The sequence below is a fragment of the Drosophila gunungcola genome (assembly GCF_025200985.1).
Source record: "Drosophila gunungcola strain Sukarami chromosome X unlocalized genomic scaffold, Dgunungcola_SK_2 000050F, whole genome shotgun sequence".
Lineage (NCBI taxonomy): Eukaryota > Metazoa > Arthropoda > Insecta > Diptera > Drosophilidae > Drosophila > Drosophila gunungcola.
In genome coordinates, this window is record NW_026453194.1 from 508,144 (window position 1) to 529,357 (window position 21,214).

Sequence of the window (21,214 nt, forward strand, 5' to 3'; positions counted from 1 at the left end):
CAGTTATTTTTTTGTAAATTCGTAGCTTGGTGTGTTTTTTTTTTTGTTGTGAGCACAAAACATATCTATATATTCAAGCCACAATTTTTAGGGTTGCTCTAGATTTTAACAAGAAACTAATTCAACATAATAAAATAATAAAACTGTAAGCCAATTCATGGACTTGGCATAAACTTATGTACGTATATGTAGTAATAGCAATTTACATTTATTAAGCATTTCGTGAATGTAAATGCAAGTCATTTTGCTGGATTATATTATTTCTGCAGCCATTGCTGTGTATTTCAAATTCATTGCTCTTATTTCTTTACATTCGGCATGGTATTATTCTCATCTCTTTGTGTTTTTTGACAAAGTACAAATTGTATTTTTTAAACTAAATAAATTGTCCATTTTCAACTAATCCAAATCCATTTCCACTTTGCTTTCTTTACAGGTGAGTGCAGTACTTTTGTGCAAATTATACGAGGTCGATATATCGTAAATACTGTGTGTTTGCTAAGATATGGTAAGGAATCTGTTATCTATGACTTACCCTACCGACTTCTTTCGGGAATTTCTCTGTTTTTTTTTTGTGAGGATGTTCAAGGAAGCGGTTCGAGACATTCCGCTTTTCTCTTTTACCGCCCTCCCGCTGTCCGTTTGAATATTTATGTACTCCACCTTCTTGGAAAACCCCTTCTGGCAGCTTTTCCCCCACCATGTAACTGCAGAAGCTAAAGCAATATTATTTCTGCCTTTTATCTATCCTTCTCCATGGGCTCCCTCCACCTCCTATGATTTCCCCAACTGCACTTTGTCTTTAGCTTCTCTTTACTCGATTTTTCGGTCAGTGGCAATTGGCCGCCGCCGACGACCGACGGAAGTAGTCCCCTTGCCACGCCCCTCATTCCACTTCCCCCTTACCGCCTTTTTTCGTGTAATTTTCCGGCTGTTTTCACGTTGCCGGAAACCCGTGAATTTCGCGTTGAACGACGGAATAGTGGAAAATACGGGGGAAGTCCTGAAAACGAGTGTCGTATTTGTTTCCCCCGCTCATTTTCAAGGCTCGCCTTTCGGTGCTAATTTCTGCTCCAGTTACGTGGCGGGAAAATTGGTTGAAATTTTGCAGGCGGAGTGAACGGAGCGTCGACACTCCAACTTATTAAATATAATTCACATGGCACCGCCAAAAAGTCGTCAAACAACAATGGCTGAAAGAGAAACCGCAACGAGTTAATTAAGTGGCTTAAACAATCGAAACTAAGTGCAGGGAAGGGGGCAAAGGTTAATGGGGAGAAGAAGGCATAAGTACAACTGATGAGTGGACCTGTAGGCCAAGTTTTAATCCCATTCTCAATATGCAATGAAGCAAAACCACGGCCAAGAAGCTGTCCCGACAAAACCGGATCTCCAATCGAGGAAAACGCATGAGTGTTTGTAATTTTTACACTGCAAGAAAATGTTAAATTGTTGCAACTTTAAATAAAGTTTACATTTTCACCACCACTAAACATAATTTTCAACGTGTTGCTTAAAATACTTTTGTTCCTTTTCATTAATTCTTTTAAAATGTATACCTATTTTTGTCAATGTAGCCAAGAAAAATGAAAAACTTTTAAGAATTTATAATTCTTTAAAACTAAAAACAAACTTGAGTTGTGTGTAGTGAGTTGAAACATATTTCCATTGTTTTCTTGTGTTTAAAACATATTTGCAAAACACATAACAAATGAAAAAGAAATTATTATTATAAATGCAATGCAATGCAAATTTACATTTTCCATTTAAATGAGTAATGTCCTGAAATATCATTACTGTCTTCTGGTCTATAACCGATAACTTCAATGTGTCTTATTGAATGTGACATCAGACTTTTTCTCATCATTTAAAAAAGTAATTCAATAAAAGGCATGTGGACATTGGGCCATCCTTTTTGTTTTATCACATTGAATCAAATAAATTACGCGAAATGAAAATACCACTGATTGTGATTGTAAAAATATTTGCACTTGAATTAAAATTAAATCGAAAATGATGTTGAATTTTTCATATAAATTGGCAAATAAAATCCATATTTCTGACTTTAAATTCCTGCTGTCCTCTTCACTTTGTACATGATTTATTCTCATTCTGGCTTTGTTGCGATTGGTAGAGCGTGTTTTTCCTTATTTTTTTTTGTTTTTTTTTTCCTCTCAGAGAGCTGCCGCCATCTCTTTTTTAATGCATGTTGAATAGGGCTCGCGGGCGGACGGCTGGCCGGTTTGGCGGTTGCAAAAGGAGGCGTGGCAGTGCAGGGCACATGGCAAGCGCAGTCATTGCGGCTAAAGCGGTTTCTGCGGTTTCCGGCAGCCGCAAGGCAGCTTCCTCTGACCCTTTCGTTTTGGCGTCCGCATATCTCCATCTCCTTTCCGCTCGGCCGCAAACTGCTTTTGGTCATCGCCTTTGGCGTCGCCTGGCGCTGCATTGATAAAGCTCCCCCGGGGGCCAGCGCAGGGTTAAGGGGGCCCGGCGGGGGGTTAAGAGGGTTTGGGTCGGCATGTCACAGCCGCAGTAAAACAGTTGCAATCACTGATCCAGAAACGGCAGCCCAGTTACCGATGCAAAATTTAACAAGATTTTCGCCGTTTTGTTAAGGGACAGCAAAGTTGGTTAAATTTATTTTTAGGTTGTGATGCCCAATCTTCAGAGTCGCTCGGTTTTGTTTTTAGCGAATTTTGTTTTGTAAATTGATCTCCTAAACTAACTAGCCTGGTAAAAAACATACTTATGCTAAACATACTTTAAATGCAATTGTTTTTAAAAGTATTTGTATTGCTCGAAATGTAAGTCACATGCGGGGAGAAAATAACAATTACTACAATGTTGAAAATCTTTTTTCCAACGAAGTGGCATCTGGAGCAGATAAGATTACTCAGAACGTATAGTAAATTAAACGTGCATGTGTATTAATAATCAATTATTTTGATGACATACATTTCGCTACTTTGACTTATTAATTGCATTTACTATAATTATTAATCTTAGTTGGAATCTAGACGGAAGATCTAATGCGTGTTTTCTTATGAACTTTAATGAAATGTTTGTTTAATTATTTTAGGGCGGTCTAGACCATGCACGAAGTATACAACTAAATGATGTACTTTCAAATTCCTGAATTCTTCATGTTCCTACTTCAACCAGAAGTAGTGAATCGAGAACTGGGTATAATTTTCAACTTCAATTGCACTCTGCAATTCCCTTTTCCGTCGGTTTTTTATCCAAGTTTCCTATTGGAAGTCTGTCATACATTCCATGCCTTATTCCGCTTTTCCTTCGAAGGATTTTCCACTTTTTCTGGTCTTCTTTACCCCATTTCTTATCCTTTTCCACTCATTTTCTCCCTTCACTTGCCAGCCAACAAAATAACAGAAATATGTGTGGGGGGATAAAGGAGTTTTCCTTGGGCTTTCCTGCCATTCAGCCCCGCCCCATTTTCCGGCTCCCACCCCTTCCGTGTGGCACTTTTATGTGTCTTTGTTGTTGCTCGTTCCGTTGTTGTTTCATTAGATCATTTGAAATTGTATACAAGCAGTTGTTTCGTGTTGCTGCCTTTTTGCATACATATATGCATTCACAGGCAAAAGGATATTCAAGGATGTGAGTGTGCTGTAGCTATTTGCTGTGTGTGTGTGTGTTTGTGTTTGTGTGTGTGTGTGTGAGTTTGGTAGCCCGAGTTTTGCATGGTGAAATTGAAACAAATCTTGAACAATGCAGCTTACTTTTCTGTTGTTGCATTTGCCACTGAGCCGTAAGTTATTAGGGCCCCGAAATGACTGCCCCGAAAAGTAGGCAATTCAAAATGCAGAAGCCCCGAATGCGGCTAATGTGGCACACATTCCGGCCGCCCACTCAAAATTCCCACCCACCCACATGTCCTGCACTTTGGCCCCCGAATGCCAGACATTTGGAGAATGCATTCCGCATTTAAAGCCTTTAAAGTGCCCATATGAAAAGACCGAATGGTGGGTGGGAAAGTTTCCCCCTAGTTTATGATGCGGCCCGAATGGCACGTTTAAGCCATTGCAAAACTTTTTATGGAGTTTTTTCCTATTTCGTAGACTTGAAATGGCAACATAGTCCGTCCACCTTCGGTTGTTCGTGTTTGGTCAGTTTTGAAGTATTTGGCAATTTATCATAAACAAATGTGAAACATCTTGTGGCTTATATTGTGGTGGAAGTATAGAAATAAAAATGTGTATCGAATGCAACAAGCTTGAGTAGCTATGATCTAGAATACACCTTAATATTAAACATCAAAATATTTTCAAAAACAGACTCTAATTAAACAACAACAACAGAATTTTGATATTATGATAAATATTTGTTTACTAAGGAATCACTTTTGTACAAAACGTCTAACATTTTTTTATTATTAAAACCAATTAAGTTTAGCCATTTTCTCTATAACGAAAACTTTTTTATTTCCTTCTTCCGTTGAAGTAAAAATATTTCAATAGGTTAAAGTTACATTTTACACAAATATTCCCTTTAAATTTTGGTCTCCTACACTCTGTTTTCAGAAGCTCATGCTGTTTTGTATAATTTACGTTTAGTAGCCTCCCTTTCTCGCCCTTTGTTAAACCCATTAGTAATCAATTGACCGCTTAGACTGGCATTGCAATCAAAATTCGCCATTTAATTGTTATAATTTTTGTTCAATTCCATAAATTGTAAATCATTAACCCCTCACCCACTCTGGTGGCTCATTCGGCTCCAGCCGGGACAACCCCCTGCACCGACCAATCATAGTTGGCAATTATTTCAGTTTCACTCTGCCATTAATTATTTCATTTTTGTGGCTTTCATCTAATGAAATTGCAATAATAACGATTGCCGCAGTTTGCGAGCCACTGCAATGACCTCACAACTGTTATCGCCCCGGATGGCGGTGGGTCTTTTGGTATTAATCTTTATGGTTACCGGAGGGTCGGGGGTCAGGGGTCGGGGGTCCGGGCTTCGGGGTTCGGGCTCCGGTGCGTTACGAGTCGTAAAAACCAACTAATGATGGTCCGAGGCAAAGCCGTAAACTCTGACTCGCAGGTTTCTTCTTCAGCCACAGGGTCTTTTGTTTCGCTGTTGTTGCTGGCACCCTATAACACTGAAAATATGGCCACTATATATTTGTTATACTAAGCACCATCTAAATGTAAATTAAATAAATGAGTTAATACATAGTTCCTGTAAAGTAGTCAGAAGTTAATAGCTTCTTCACAAAAATCCAATCAAATAGTTGGATTAATTTTGATATGTGAATTGTTTTAATTAATAAATGCAAAAATCCAATAAAATAGTTCAAATATTAATACATTAAATAAGAAGCAAAACAAGGAAAATGTCAGATTTAGTTTGACTCAATAATATTTTAGGAAATACTTCAAAATATTGTCCCTCAATGTAAACAGACTAAACGATAAAAATCAGTTCATCTTCAAAGAAGTATTATTTTAAATAAATAAGCAGGTTATAAAGTAAAAAAAAAACCTCTTAAAAATTCTATAAGATTATTTCCATATATTTTCGTGATGTATTCTTATTTTTGTTTTACAAATTATCCTCTATGAACCGACTGTTTGTTGGTTAAATGGTGTGGAGGAGGCCTTAAATTCTTCCAATTAGCATAAGATATATTTTGTTGAAGACTTCGTCTTAGCTTTTGCCAAAAATATAGGGTATCACTCCCTGGCGATGATTTGGTGGGCTTTTTGTCCTCTTTTGCCTTCCAGCCAAGCAAAACAACATAAAGACAAATAAAAAATGTGGGGCTTTGCTGCTCGCTTTGCGTTTGGCATCTGTCAAAATGGCAGCCAACTTGGCGGGTGGCTTCGTGGGGTGGTGAAATGATGGCTGGTTGGGTGGCTAGTGGGTGAGCCTAGTGGGTGGTGCTGTCACGCAAACGTTTGAGCAGAAAATGACGATGTCGTTTGCCCTTCTCGCCAAAAATGCCCTTGCCTTTCTACCATTCTGCGTTTCTCTCGCCTCGTCGGCGAGCTGTGTGTGTGTGTGAGTGTTTATAAACGAGTTTTGCATTAAAATTTACAACAGCAGCAACAATGGCACCACGCACACTTAAATGGAGACATCAACGTGGATGGGTGTGTGCTTGGGACAGGTGAATGTACCCGTTGCCTTCTTGCCACTGACAGTTTTCCCCTCTCCGCATTTCCGCATTTCCACATTTCCTTCCACTTCTGTGCGCTGATTTGTCAGGGTATAAAGAGGGAAATATAAATGTTATGACTTAATGGCGGCTGGAGGCTGGCAGGCAAGGGGAATCATCATTTTCACGGTCTCCAGTTTCGCCAGTTTCGCCAGTTTCCCCAGTTTCCTCAGTTTCCTCAGTTTCCCCAGTTTCCTTAGTTTCCTCAGTTTCCTCAACTTCCTGCGCTTAAGTCGCAAAGTATGTATGCCATGCCAAGTGGCCAAATCAACAGATTGCATCACATGACATGCGAGTAGATGGGCATGCCAACTGGAAGATGACAAGCACAACTGAAGCATACCTGAGCCACACTATCGCATCAATCGCAAGCAATTTGGACAGTAGAAGCTGAAGTGACATTATGACTACAACATTTCACACATCAAAATCCCAGACCATAAACGTTAGGGATATAACTTATAAGGACGACTCTCTAAATTTAATAGATGAGATTACATAGTGGTCCTGGGGCAGCGGGGGTTGCTGGGGGTCGTCGACTTCTTGTAGAAGGCAGCTTCAACGTAGCAGCGGGATGCTGATCGGTGGCGGCTGTGGAGGTGAAAAAAAAAAACACTCGGTCGCGACCCGAAAAGAAAAGGGGGAAAAAAGACTTGTGTGTCATTGTGTTTTGTATAGCGCGGACCGGCCGGGCGATGTATTCACTTGTTTGACAATTATTGAACTAACTTTAAAACTCTCCAAGAGCGGGAGAGTTCTTTGGAAGTGGTGAGAGGCGGAAAACTCGCTGGAATGTTCTGAGCGGCGGAGAGCGAGAGCGCAACAGTGCAGCCTCTCGATCTTCTCCCGCTGCCTAAACACATACATAGGTTATTTACAAGAAAAATAACATTAAGACTTTTTCTGAACCACTGCTATTTATTATGCTTAAAGATTAAAGGTCACACTTTGCTCATTAGTGCATTTAAGGCATGCCAAATGATGGTTGTTGGAATTGTTGCATTTTCATTACTCATACTTACTGTTGCCTCTGATTAAATAATTTATTATTGTTAAGGACGGGTAGATTTTGTTTTGTTTGCAAAGATTTCTTTTTATAAAATTATATTGGGTATGAACAATTTCTCAATATGATGAGTATTAAATTAATACCACGAAAGTTTTAAAATATAACCTATGTGGCTCAAAAAAGGGCCTTAGAGTACAGTTTTAGACTCATTGCTATAGAAATGAAATTAAAAAGTATAGGGGTAATATTATTTACTATTGAATTAATTCTTATAATTTAACAATTATTAAAACTTAACTTTCAATTTTTTTTTGGGTGCATATGTGTCTTACGTGAAATTCTTGTAGAATCTTTTAAGTTTTAGGAATATGTTTGTTGCACAAAAAAAACTATCATAAAAAAAAGTTTTTTTACCATTCCAAAGTGCACATCAAAAAGAAAATAAAGAAACTCTTAAAAATGTAACTGACAGTCTAACCACAGAGACACAGAATATTTGTTAAGTGCTGAATGCAAAGTTACGCTTTGACAACACCTACCTGCAATGAGGTATATATTTCGATACCCAAAGTGATCAAAATGACAAGACTGAAAAGTGAAGACGCTTTTGTAATCGCTCATTGAAAGTGTCCAAATGGACCCCTCGCAATGAAGGCGAAAACTGCGAAAGAAATCGAAGGGAATTCCTGGCTTAATTCACTGGCTGCAGTTTGAACAATTGGCCGGACAAAGTCGACTTACTGTACCCAGGGCCATGCATCAGGCCCAAGTCCAGGCCCAAGCCCAGGCACAATCTGAAATCCCACTTTCAGCATCTCAGTCAGCACCTCTGACCTCCTGTCGGCCATTTGGCTCTTAGTTTTTCTGGCTTACAATGCCTCTTTTTCGTTACGTTACGTTTCGTTTCCGTTTTCATTTTTTTTTTTTTTGTTTTTTTTTTTTTGAGCCGGTCTTTGGCATTTTGGTTTATGGCAGCAAAGGACTGCGGCAGTTTTGGCATTTGCCAGCAGTCCGCACACACACGACAGCTGTGTGTGTCATGTCCAGAGCCATAAATCATTTATTTGAAAATTGCCATTGTATTGCGGTTTAATAGCATGTGATCATCATCATCAGTAGGAGTAGAAGCCATCCCACCTTGTGGACAGTGGGCCTGGCCTGTTGGTTGGTTCGTCACACACTACATGTCGTATTCATAGCCAACTGTCTCGCCTCGCCGCTTGCATCGTTACATTTAATATCCCAAATCGTACGAAAGGTCGGGGGTCGTATGCCCCAACATGCCCATTAATTATAATGCCGCACTGCGAGCGAAAGCAAAGGCAGGGGCCTCAGCCGAACCGACTTCCGTTGGGGCCAGGGACACGCCTCCTCCGCCTTCTCTGCCTCCGCCTCCGCCTCCTTCACCGAAACCACTCAAACTGCCCAGCCACCCACACATCCAACCACCCAACGACACAAACACCCACATCCACCCACATAGCAACATATGCCGCACGTTCGGTTCCTTTGTCGCCTTTGTCGCCTTTTTGTGTCGTGTTGTGGCAGTGATTTTCCTGCCTATCCACCCCCCGCCCCCCCATAATTTTCCCTTCTATTTCCCGGCGGGGTAACGAGGTCATTTGGCAATATACCAACACAAACAAAAATTATGTTATTGGTCAATGTATTTATGAGTACGCCAGGCTGGCCCCCAAGTCCTCGGCACTCCGGACTGGGAAGCTACCTCCAATAGGTATGCCGTGCTGCTCTGCACGAAAATTGCACGAAAATTGCACGAAAATTGGAAATTTATTGCCCAAGCCACACACACACACACACACACACACACACATACACACAAACAGAGATAACGAGTGAAAGAGGAGAGCAACATGCGCTAATGACATTGTGCTGTGGTTTGTCTCCTCTTTTCTTCCCATTGCTCCAATACACTTTATGGGTGCGATTTCGATTGGATTTCTTCCATCTGCCAAACAGATGGAAACCACAAACTCTCATCCAAATGCCATCGAAGAGCATTTCGAATTATTACTTCCATATTCAGTCGAAATTGAATAAAATTATTGTTCTAACTAAAAAAAAAACTATCTAAGACAATCTATCTAAGACAATAAAACTAATGTAATTGTTTTTGTTATTGTTTTAAGTAAAAATAACGCAAATGCTTTCTTAAGCTTACCAAAAAACAATGAGAGCTTAATTTTAACCTTAACAAAGTGTGGTGGTCTAAGCAAAAACCTGCTATATTTTTGCAAAACTGTAAATACAACCTTGCAGAAATCGCAAACACTTAGAGAATATCAAAAAATTATATTATTTTATACTTTAAATTGAGGACAAATTTTCTAAAAGAAAAGGGAAAATTATTTAATAGGTGAAAAATTTTCCTAAGGCATAATTTAATATATTTTCTTGATTCATTTTCCCGTTGCCTAAGGACCCTTTTTTCTTCGGTCTTTCAAAGTCCAGAACAAATTATCTATCTTTCCGAAAAAGTTCAAGGCCAAATAAACTTGACGCAAAAGCAAACTGGTTTTCTCGGCGTCTGTAATTTATTTAAACTATAAAACGTATCAGAGTGAGTGAGTGAGTGTGCTGCAGGGCACTAGCAAAGGATTGCTTTGCTTAAATCAATCCAACTCAGCAGTGAAATGCTTTCTCCTCTGCTGGATAAGGTTTTTGAAATCATCAAAATTACTCATAACAGGGAGTTCAAGTCCCTTTTATTGTTGGGTCTCACATAAACCAAATTTCATTAGCATTTCTTTATTTGTCCGAGAAACTTTGACAGTGAAATGTAAACAAAGTGCAGACAAATATATATGCTTAAATACTGCAGAATTACAGGGTATACAAACTCACAAGGTTGCTGTGTTCTCAGTGACAATTTTATATCAATGCTGTGCGATTGTGGAACGAACTGCCTCACGATCTCAAAACAAAAAGAAGAGCTAATCAGTTTAAAATCAAATTAAAAGAACACACTAAAAACACACAACTCTCAAAATTAACTTGTAACGCTGGGTTACATCCAAATAAATACATTTTAAATTAAACTGTTTAAAGCCAGATGCATTTTCTTCAAGAGCCCTGACGAATGGCCCATTGGACACGGCCCATTCTCAAAACAAAACAAATCACAGAAATCCACCAGTCTTCGAAGTCATGCACTTGGGCTACCTGGCAATACTCACCATACTCAGGCTGCTGCAAGGTCGCTGCAAGGTCGAAAGCCGCCTGCCGCGGTGGGTGGTGCCGCTGCACTACCGCCTGGACATCGTGACGCGGATCAACCAGCCGTACCAGCCCTTCGGCGGTACGGCTACCATTGAGCTGCGTTCGGAGCGGGCCACCAAGAGCCTGGTGCTGAACTCGCGGGATCTGGAGATCGGCAAGCGACGGTCCACGACCTTGGCGGTTAAGGGGGGCAAGGCTGTGCCGGCTGCCAGGGTGGACCTAAACACCAAACTGAACCGCATGACTGTGCACCTGACGAGCGCTCTCAAGATCAACACCACCTACGTCCTCAAGGTGGACTTCACCAGTGTCCTGAGGCGCGACAATACCGGATTCTACAGCAGCTCCTACGTGGACCACAACACCACGCTGGCCCAGTGGCTGGCCGCCACCCAATTTGAGCCCAATCACGCCCGCGCGGCATTCCCCTGCTTCGACGATCCCATTTTCCGGACTCCGTTCAAGATCAATCTGGCCCATCCGCATCAGTATCGCGCCCTGTCCAACATGCCCGTGCGGCGGACCATCCGCCAGTGAGTAGATTGTTTTTAAGCGAGATTGTTACCAAGAACGGGTCAATAGATTCGGATAGGTGTTGAAGACACCGTACTTTCATGCTAGGAATTCCCCCAATGCTTACCAGGGCCGATCCTGCAAGTAATACACCAATCGAAGGGTATGGCTAAAAGTAAATGGGGTGCCTACCAAGACCTTACGAAAATAATTTGGTTCAGAAGAAAAAGGGCGGTGAAAAAGACATGCTAAAACATTTTTTTAAACTGGAGCTACACTTTTTTAACAAAGTTAAATTTTTGGATCCAATAATTCATTCAAAAGATATCTAATATTTTTATTGGTATTTTTCTAAATTAACATTTTTGAGCCACTGTTTGTCGGTTTTAACCAAATGTAAGGCCCAATTTTAGGATCCTCGAAGGAATTTTGTTTTGTCAGTTTTCAAGTCCCGACTTTTCAAGCTAGATCTAAAGAATGCGCAGCTTTATATTGTTTTAAAATTAACTTAGGGCTCTTAATTCTATACTCGGGCATTTGTAGTAGTAGCTTATATACTAAATACTAAACACTAAACCGTACTTTAGTAAAATTCAAAAGTAACAATAGAATTAATAGCTCTATAAATGCTAGATAGAAGTGCAGATTGAAAGAACTGTCAATAATTGGACTACCAAAGGTACTTTAGGAAAATTTCAACTAAACAAAAGTAAGCCAAGATGGAGGGATAGCGAATTAAAAGCTGCCACCTGCAATCCATCCAAAGCGCCAGCCTGAAGGACTTCGTGTGGACGCAGTTCCTGGAGAGCCAGCCGATGCAGACGTACCTGGTGGCCTTCTCGATCAGCAAGTTCGAGCGGCCGGGCTTCACGTCCCAGGAGCGACCGAACTGCCCGATCAGCACGTGGGCCCGCCCGGACGCCCTCTCGCAGACGAAGTTCGCCAACATGGTGGTGGCGCCACTGCTCTCCTTCTACGAGGAGCTCTTCAACAGCACCTTTCGGCAGCAGAAGATCGACCAGATTGCCCTGCCGGAATTTGCCTTCGGGGCCAAGGAGAACTGGGGACTGCCCACCTTCTCCGAGGAGTCCATCCTGTACGACAGCCGGCGGAGCTCGATGTCCGACCAGCAGGGCGTGGCACGGGCGGTGGCCGTGACGGTGGTGCACCAGTGGTTCGGCAACCTCGTCTCCGTGTCCTGGTGGCACGAGATGTGGCTGAAGAACGCCTTCGCGCTGTTCCTGTCCCGCTTCGGCGTGGAGGCACTGCGTCCGGAGTGGGCCTACCGGGAGCGGCATGCCCTGCATCTCTACCTGATGGTGCTCGACTACGACGCCCATATGAACACCGGCCTGGTGGCGGCGCTGGTGCCGGACGAGGCGCACCTCTGGGCGGCCTACAGCGAGATCGGGGAACAGAAGGCCACCGTGCTCTTCGACATGCTGCACCGCATCATGGGCGAGGAGGCCTGGCTGATGGGCCTGCGCCGCTACCTGGCGCTGTATGCCAACCGCAGTGCCACCTCGTCGGACTTCTGGGACGTCCTGCAGCTGCAGGTGGACCGCAACGGTCGGCTGGGCAAGGGGCTGAACATCACCCGCATCATGGAGTCGTGGCTGCACCAGCCGGGCTATCCCCTGCTCACCGTCACCCGCAACTATGCGGACCGCTCGGCTCTGGTGCACCAGCAGCGGTTCTTCATCAGTCCGCAGTTCAGGCAGCGGGCGCCGAAGGATCCGTGCTGGTGGGTACCGCTCAGCCACAGCTGCCCCCAGTGCCTGCAGCTTAACATGACCATGAGCTACGACCCCTGGCTCACATGCCCGATTTCGGGGCCCTCGAACCGCATCGTACCCGTCCGGCTGGAGAAACTGACAGCCGGACCCGGCGACTGGCTGCTGCTCAATGTCCTACACTCGGCTCCGTTGCGGGTCAACTACGACTTGCGCAACTGGCAGCTGCTCAACGCAACGCTATCCCATCCCACCAAGTTTCGGCTGATCAACCGCGTGAACCGCGCCCAACTGGTGGACAACCTCTTCAGCCTGGCCTGGAGCGGCGTGATGGAGTACCCCATGGCCCTGGGCATCCTCGGCTACCTGAAGCACGAGGACGAGTACGTGGTGTGGGCCGCCACCAGGGTCAGCTTCGAGCGGATCAACAACGTGGCCAAGCAGAACCACAACTACCGCGTGTTCAAGGTGGGTCTCCTGTGGGTTTGGTAAAACAATCGATAGCGCTATCGATACTATCGAAAGTCGAACGATTTAACAAGCAACGATGGTTTTAGGCGATACTATCTCTCTTAGAAAATATTTTTTTATTATGGTGTATTCGAAAAATATTTAAAGTGCGGTAAATTTCTTTGAAATTTCACCTTTCTGAACATTCTGCTTTTTCACAGGGTTCGAGGTAGGCTCAGAAATAAAAAAAAACGTAGTGAGACAGTTGGCCTGCAGACCACGGGGAAGCGATATATGACAATTAAATCCGAAATCGTTATAATTTGCTTGGTGAAAGATATTGTAATGAAATATGGGAAACCAATTTTTCATATACAGCTGCGGTTCAAATAATTGTAGTTTAACAATGTGAAGTGCTTAAAAACATACTCTTAGGGCATACCTTTTAATTTATCATGAATATAGCAATAAACAATATTAGGTTACTTTCTCAAGCAATTTGAAAACTTTTAATAATTCCTTAAAATTCCAATATACTGAGAACGATTTTATAAGAATTTAAGAAGGTAACCATAAATCCTCGTCATCTGCACTTTGCAAAAAAATAAATTACCTATGCCCCATTTAGTTTCAAATATTGGCTTCACAAAGATAAAATAACGTATTTTTAAAACTGGCTTCCATTACTATTATTCAATGCTATATCTATAAACTAGAAAAAACTATTATTTTGACTGCAACTGTACATACCGATTAGATTACACAGGGACACAAAATCAAATTTTATACAAGTCCAAGCTATAGCTTTGTTGGGACTCCACTTATGATGGAAAAGTAATAATGGTTCGTGGAGCTTTGTTTGTTGTTATCAGTCAATTTTGTTTTTTGGTATCCAATTTTACCACTTTGTCCTTTGCCCTTTGCCCAGACCTTCATGCGCATCCTGCTGGAGCGCCAGTTCGTGCGGCTGCTCTCCTCGGACCTGTCGCACAACTCCGGGAACATGAGCCACCGGCCGGTGATCCTGCGTCTGGCCTGCCAGTACGAGCTGCCCGCCTGCGTGAGCCTGGCCCGCCGCGAATTCGTGAAGGGGACGCCGGCAAAGGCCGGCTGGATGACCATCCGCGAACGGGAGACGGTCTTCTGCACGGCGGTCAAGTTCGGCACCGAGGCGGACCGGGACGCCGTGGAGTTGATGTACCAGCGCTCGAACTCCGCCGCCGAGCAGGAGTCGCTGCTGACCGCCTTGGCCTGTTCGCGCAACACCTTCGCCTTGGAGCGGGTCCTCAAGTGGACCTTCGAGAGTGTGGGCGTGCGCAGGCACAACGCGAGGCGCACCTTCAAGGCGGTGGTCGCCAACACAGTGGGCTACGGGCTGGCCATGAAGTATGTGAGCGCCAATGTGGAGCTCATACGTAACTAGTAAGTGGCAGGGGATTAAGGCTTTCCCATCTAAGAACTGCATTTTTCCCCCCAACCAAAGCTGCAGCAACTCCACCAACAAGGTGGTCGATCTCATGAGGCCGCTGGCCGAATGCCTGTCCACGCCGAAAGAGCTGAGCTTCATCAGCGAATTCTTCAAGACGATCCTGAAGGATATGCATGGCATGAAGCGGCTAACCAAGATCCTGCTGGAACGGGGCAGTGACAACATCCACTGGCAGCGCACCAAGTTCCGGCCAATGATGAGGGCCATCCGGGACATTATCACCTGGCGGAGACCTAAAAACGCAACGGGCACTTAGAGGAGAGTGAATAAAAGATAAAATGAAATAAATCTAATCGAATGGCCAGCTACAGATTTAGTGCTTACATGTTTGCCAAACATTGTAGTTAATTTAAGTTTTAGCCGTTGATTTTTAAATCTTCATGGAAGATTTCTTTCAAAATAAATTTAAGATTTTAACAAGTGAAGTGATAAGTGAATAATAAGACTACGTTTAACAACATTGGTATGAGAAATCAGTGTGTGGCACTAAAAATCTTTGAATTGTTTGAAAAGAAACATTCGATAGAAAAATAGCAACTAAATATCTGAATTTAATCACTACTATTATATATAAGATTTTTTTTGACTTTGAGGTCCATTAATGAATTCGCTAACGTGGTGGAAAATGCGACATCTGCACACCGAAATGTAATAGAAAAGTATTTTTGTATTTTGTATTGTATCTGAAAGGCAAATTTTGCAATGCAGTGTAAGGATTGTTTTCTTATATATTTATATTATAAATTTAAACGAATATACTACGAGATCTGTTAATAGTTTACATATAAGTACAAAAGTACACAGACCTGGGCTTCCTTCCTTGTTATTTAACGATATTCGAGGTGTTTTTATACAGAATGAAGTCATTGCAAAGAAAATGAGAATTGCTAAGTATACAAAATGAATATATATTTTTAGGGAAAAATATGTTAAAGTCGTATTGTAACCGTAGGTTTTCTCAAAGGTCTGCGACCCGTAGCTCCTCGCTTCCCTGCCACATAACTAACGCGATCTCATGGCTGGCGACTCCGTCTGTCTGCTTTCCGCTTGGTGGCAATTAGTGGGCTGCCTATCTGGTCCTGCCAGTTGCTAGTTGCCATTTTCCAGCCTGCGGCATCCAGTTGCGGCATGCTGCATCATTCAGATGCGCCACGCATCGCATTGCATAGCGTCCCAATAGCAACGCAACGCAACGCAACGCATCGCATCGCATTAGCAGGCCACACGAGGCAGCCAACTGACAACCGACAATCGACAACTGGCAGCTGTTGAGTGGAGGAGGTGGACGGCCTGGGAAATCGGAAAACGCTGCCTTAAGGCGCTTAGTTCCAGGTCCCTGCTCTCTGTGGTTGCGCCAAAGGAAAAGGATTCTAATGGTTATGCAATTTCCCTTGGCAGCGCCATGAGGTTTTTCCCATCTTTTTGGGATACTTTGGGACAGTGACAGCGACAGCGGCAGTGAAGCAGTCCCATCGTTTGCCATTCATTACCATATTGTGTAGCTGGGCGGCCATGAAGAGACATCAATCAGCGTCTAATTAGCTTCTTATTTGCATCGCCTTCGGTATGCTGTTGTGGTGTGATGCCGCTTATTACGCATACGCAGCGTGGCCGGGGCCGGGGCTGGGGCAAACAAAGTGCTAATGAGGTGAGTCTCAAATTTCCCGTGCCGGATGTGGCGGATACCCTATATAAGTGTATGCTATACATATATCCGATGACAGAGTGGAAGAGCTGAGTTTGAGCCATCATTTATTCATGAATCCCTAGGCGGACGAGAGCGAAGAAGAATTTTCCGATGAGTGAATGCAACTGTAATTTACAATTCTCTTCTTGTTGTGGCGACTGGGGTCAGGGGTCATGTGGGCAGGGGTTAGGGATGAGGGGTCAGGCGTTTGGACAGTGGCTAGCCAAGCGTCAAACGTTGGCCTGACTATATTTACATGTTCTTGATTTGAGCCAAGTTACATCCTTCTGTCCTTCCTTTCAACCTTCGCTTGTTTCCTTCGTCCTTAGTCCTTAGTCCTCTATCCCCTCTATTTTTGTTGGCCATTTGGCTGCAGCTTGCCATTGTTTGACCGGCCTTTTGTTTAAGCCCTTTTCATTATTTAAATGCAATTTTAGATGCCAACCCTTCCTCTATTTTTCCTCCTTTGTTGCGTCCACTTTATTTTCCCCGGCCTTGCATTTGTCACATGAGCAACTAATTGTCTGTTTCTCGGACATTCAATGCCTGCCTCTGTCTTGGTCCCTCATCCTCAGCTCCCTCAGCCGGACGAAACCCGTCCTCTGCATAATCCTTTTCCATGGAAGTGAAGCCAACCAATCTCTGGAATGCCGCCTCAGACCCGGACTGTATTAATTACAGCGGGTGGGTGTGGTATGGTGCGGTGCGGTGCGGTGCGGTGACTCCGGGTGGATAGTTAGCATATTATGCTGTCTAGCTCCCCACCCACTTGCCCGGCAAATTGAAAATATTGCATACTGAAAATTGCATAAAATTAATTGCCATGCATAATCAATGAGCTTGCAGAAATAAATTGAAATTTAATTGAAATGTTGCATGTAACATAAATAAATAGTGAAGTGGCAAGCGAGAAGTTCGTAAATAATGCAGGTCAAGGAAATATGTACAAGTGCAGCGCGAGTCAATTTGATTGTTTTTTATTTTAAAGAAAACAATACAAAATTAGGCAGATAAGTAGGTTAATTAGAGTTTTATAATATATTTATGGGCTTAATTACACATGCAATTACAATTTCACATGCATTATTTAGTTACTGTTAATAGTTAAACAAATGCTAATTGAAAGTATTTATTTTAAACGATGACTGGCATATCGTTGAGGATTATGATGTTAATCAAATTACCTCTACTCTTATTCAGGATCAAATTAACCTGTTGCGAGTCCTGCAGCCTCGTTCAGGTCAAAAAGTCCCCTGGACCATTGGCACAATTGTCATTGACTTTAAAAATTCATCTAAATAATGTGGTTGTGCTTGGCCCGGCCAATTAATCCATCACAATTAGTGCTGCTCGTGTGGTGCTGGGTGGGTCACCAAAAGCCAAAGCCACACATGGTGGTGCCGTGGTGCTGTGGTGCTGCCACAGAGCTCCCTATGCTTTGATTGACTGGCAAACAGGAGCTGTTGAATCCGAATCACACCCAGAAAAATGTATGGACTGCAAGCCTACAATTTGTACCAAAGAATATTGGACTACACTGTTCCAAATAGTAATATTACTTACTTTAAAATATTAATACTGGTATCACTAACAAGCATTACCACTTCTTACTGCCTCTTAGATGAAGTCTTAAAGTATTTCTTACAGTTCTTAAAGTACTATTTTCTTAATATATGTACTTTGCATATTAAATACTCCCAGAAAGCTAATGGATTTAATTCAAATAAATTCATATTACTTGTAATCCAGTAATCTTGACTATCAAATCCACTCTATGGCGTTGACTGATCAAATTATGAACCTGCGTTCAGCCTTAAAGTTTTCTTCTTTTTTCTAAGTGCAGAATCACAATCAGTAACATCAGCAACCAATGGGAAAACCAACAGCATTTCGCCTGCTGATGTTGACATTGATGCGGATGCGAATGCGGATGCCGAGGCGGATGCGGATGTGGAGGAAAATGCTGATCCTGATGGCCCTCATGGAGTCCCCACTTTGTGTTTGCCTTTCTGATTATCATTGCATATTTCAAGGCCCCGCTCCTACCCCTTTCGGTTACTCCCCGTGGAGCTGCTGTCCGTCTGTGGTTGGACTTGGTTTTTTCCGGCACTTCCTCCTTATTTAGAGAGTTTCCACTGCCGTCTGCCCGCTGGATAAGCCTTTTGGCAACATGAAATGTAAAAATATTATTTCAATACGTCCAGTGCAGTTTGAGTCTGTGTGTGCGTTTGAGTGTTTTCTGCATTTGAATTGTTGTTTATATATCGTTTCGCTTGGTTTCCATGCACCCTGCAAATGAGGTAAGGTAAAGTTGGCATTGCAAAAGACTGAGACTTCAAACCGAACGGGAAGTCCTACAAAGTGGCACTAACGTCGGTCGAACAATTTAGCAATCGCAATAATTTGGGATCGCTAAAGAAAAACTAATTCTTTTTCTGTATGTAAAATTTAAAAAAACAAAACTATAATGGGGTAAATTTCTGGGATATTGCTGGAAATTTTAACTTGCAGGTTACACTACTATCGATAATATTGATAGTGACCAAATCGATAGCCAAAACTATCGATGTTATCCCAATACCCCTACAAGGTATCACTGTGACGATTCCTTCCGGATTTTCGCCATTTTTGCTGCGCTGTTAACGCCATTTTGTTGTGTAATGGCTCAGAAGTTTGTTCGCCCTATCTACCCCACTCGGGTCGCCTGAGTGTTTTGTGCTTTTTATCGCTATGTTCACTTTCAAGTGCCAGATGAGTAAGTCAGCGGGAGGAAGTGAGATGGAGCGGTGGCCAGGACATGGCTGGACATTTTAATATTTATTAATTTACGCCGTGTTTGCTCAGCTCTCCGCTGAAGCGCACCAATTTCGGTCAATGATTTACTGTCGTTCGGAACAAAAGCATCGGGGATACAATGTAATACATAGCCCTATGTATACGTATACACACGTGTATGCAAACAACTCTTATATAGTGCCAAAATTGCATTGTAAACGAGTAATTTTGTCATCGGAAGTCGGTTTGTTTGCCTTTTCGGGCTTGTAAACACGTTTGTCCGACATTCATTATGCACGATTCCAATTAATTGATTTTTTTTCCAATTACCGGTGATTTTCCGGGTAAATGCTCGCGCTAAGCGCTTAGCTGATGAGGTTAACATTTTTACGCTCTATGCACATTTAAATTGCATACAAAGGACGATATTTAGGCGAACACAATATGCTTTTAGTTTGGAATTATAAAAAATAGCCAGCCCGTTAATGTTTTTCTTTTATTTAGCTGATTTGAAAAGAAACCTACTACTAATGGTTATTGTTTAAAAATGTAAATTAAAGAATCTTCTTTTTTTTATTTTTTCTTAACTGCCAATTGAATGCATGTGAAAAGCGTATTAACTTGGATATTTCCGTTTTGATTGTGGCTTCTCTCATTGCATTGACTGTTCACCAAAAGTCATCTTCCTAATTGTGCAAAATCATTTCCAAAAATTCCCTCTTTCATAATTCATTAGCCAATTAGTTAGATATACATTTCATTAGAGTCATTTTCCATTAGCTACAACACAGAAATAAATTGCTTTTGAAACTGAGTGTGCCTTGTACATTTAAAAGCCAAAAACATTTCAGCTGCATTTCACGAGTAAATTAATCATCGGTAAATTCCGTCCAATTAATATCAAATTTAATTTGATTTGATTTGATATCCTCTTACACCAATATTGCGAAATGCATTACAACTCAATTATATTAACAAAACGTGTTATAAGCCAGCTTGATATGTTTGTAATAGAAAGGCTCAGCTCATTTTAATGAATGTGGATTTCACATAAAATGTGTACATGCATAAAGAAAGCCAGCCAACACAGCTAATATGTAATAAAGCAATATATTTTATTGTCTATTCAAACTTTTTGGTTTTCCGTAAAAAAAAACTGGACAAATTTAATAAGCCGCTTAGTTTAATTTTGTTGGCAGGTGAAGTCCGCTGGTTTTAATTGGGTAAGCTTGTATGCACGTATAAAATAATGATGCACAAATAACCTAGGAGCTGAGGCCATTTCTTTAATCACATATTGACGATGAGTGTCTTGCATCACCTCTCTTAAATATCGCACTGCATGCCATTTTCCACCTGCATTCCATTTTCCACCCAATTTCCCATTGCTCGTGATTTTCTAAAAGTGGTGGCACTTTGCATTTTATTGCCTCGGCGTTTTAATAAATGTTTATGTGTGCCTTTGCGTTTATCTCTCCGGATGAAAGGGGGCTGAAAGGGGGCGTGGCTGTTGGGTGGAAGAGAGAGATGGGTAATATGACCGGCCAGCGAGTGTAGTGTAATGAGCATCGAAATCGCTTGGTTAAGCTCTTGTAATTATTTCTCATTCGATATTAATGCGCCCGAGAGCATGCTGCACTTTTCCGCCCGCCGTGTTTTTGCTCGCTTTTCCCCGCTTTTTCAACGCTTTTCCCCGCTCTTCCTCCGCATTTTCCCGCTGCCTTGCTCCGATTTTCCCGCTCCGATTCGCTTTTGTTCGGGGCGAGCATTTAATTGAGGTTTATGCGCGCACTAAGTGCGGCCTCCAAAAACTTTTCAAGAGTAGGCAGGCGGGTGGAAAAAAGTCCTGGCAAGTGGAAAGTGGCTTAAAGTAATTTAATTATGACAAATTGGATTAGCAGAGGGGTGGAATGGGCCGAGGTCGCAGCGCTTTGTGCTTATTTTTTCAAATTTATTTTTTAATGCATGCATTCAAGCGTCGGCTTGTGTGTTTTTTCACGTGTGTGTTTTTGTATGTATATGACCTTTATCCGGTGTCGCTTGCACAACATGAAAAAGTGTGTGTGTGCGTCTATGCAACTGACATTAAAAACAATTTTAATGCATTTTAATAGCCGCTCGCACGAAAAGTGGAAACTGC

The 21,214-nt window shown here is 42.3% G+C and overlaps 2 protein-coding genes across 11 annotated transcripts in view; both read left to right on the forward strand.

Moving 5' to 3' along the window:
* LOC128261102 (uncharacterized) overlaps positions 1-21,214 on the forward strand; it is a 92,080-nt gene that overhangs the window by 24,091 nt on the left and 46,775 nt on the right. Inside the window, exon 1 of one of the 10 annotated variants that reach the window (XM_052994564.1) lies at positions 422-508. The exons of the other annotated variants lie outside the window; for them this stretch is intronic. The gene's annotated coding sequence lies outside the window, so the exon portion shown is untranslated. Of the gene's footprint in view, positions 1-421; positions 509-21,214 lie in introns of those variants that run through there. 10 annotated transcript variants of the gene reach the window in all.
* On the forward strand, positions 10,295-15,280 carry LOC128261104 (aminopeptidase N). Its single transcript, XM_052994567.1, has 4 exons — positions 10,295-10,960; positions 11,707-13,141; positions 14,052-14,545; positions 14,607-15,280. Exons 1-4 carry the CDS (start codon positions 10,356-10,358, stop codon positions 14,866-14,868), a joined length of 2,796 nt encoding a protein of 931 aa, XP_052850527.1. The 5' UTR covers positions 10,295-10,355; the 3' UTR covers positions 14,869-15,280.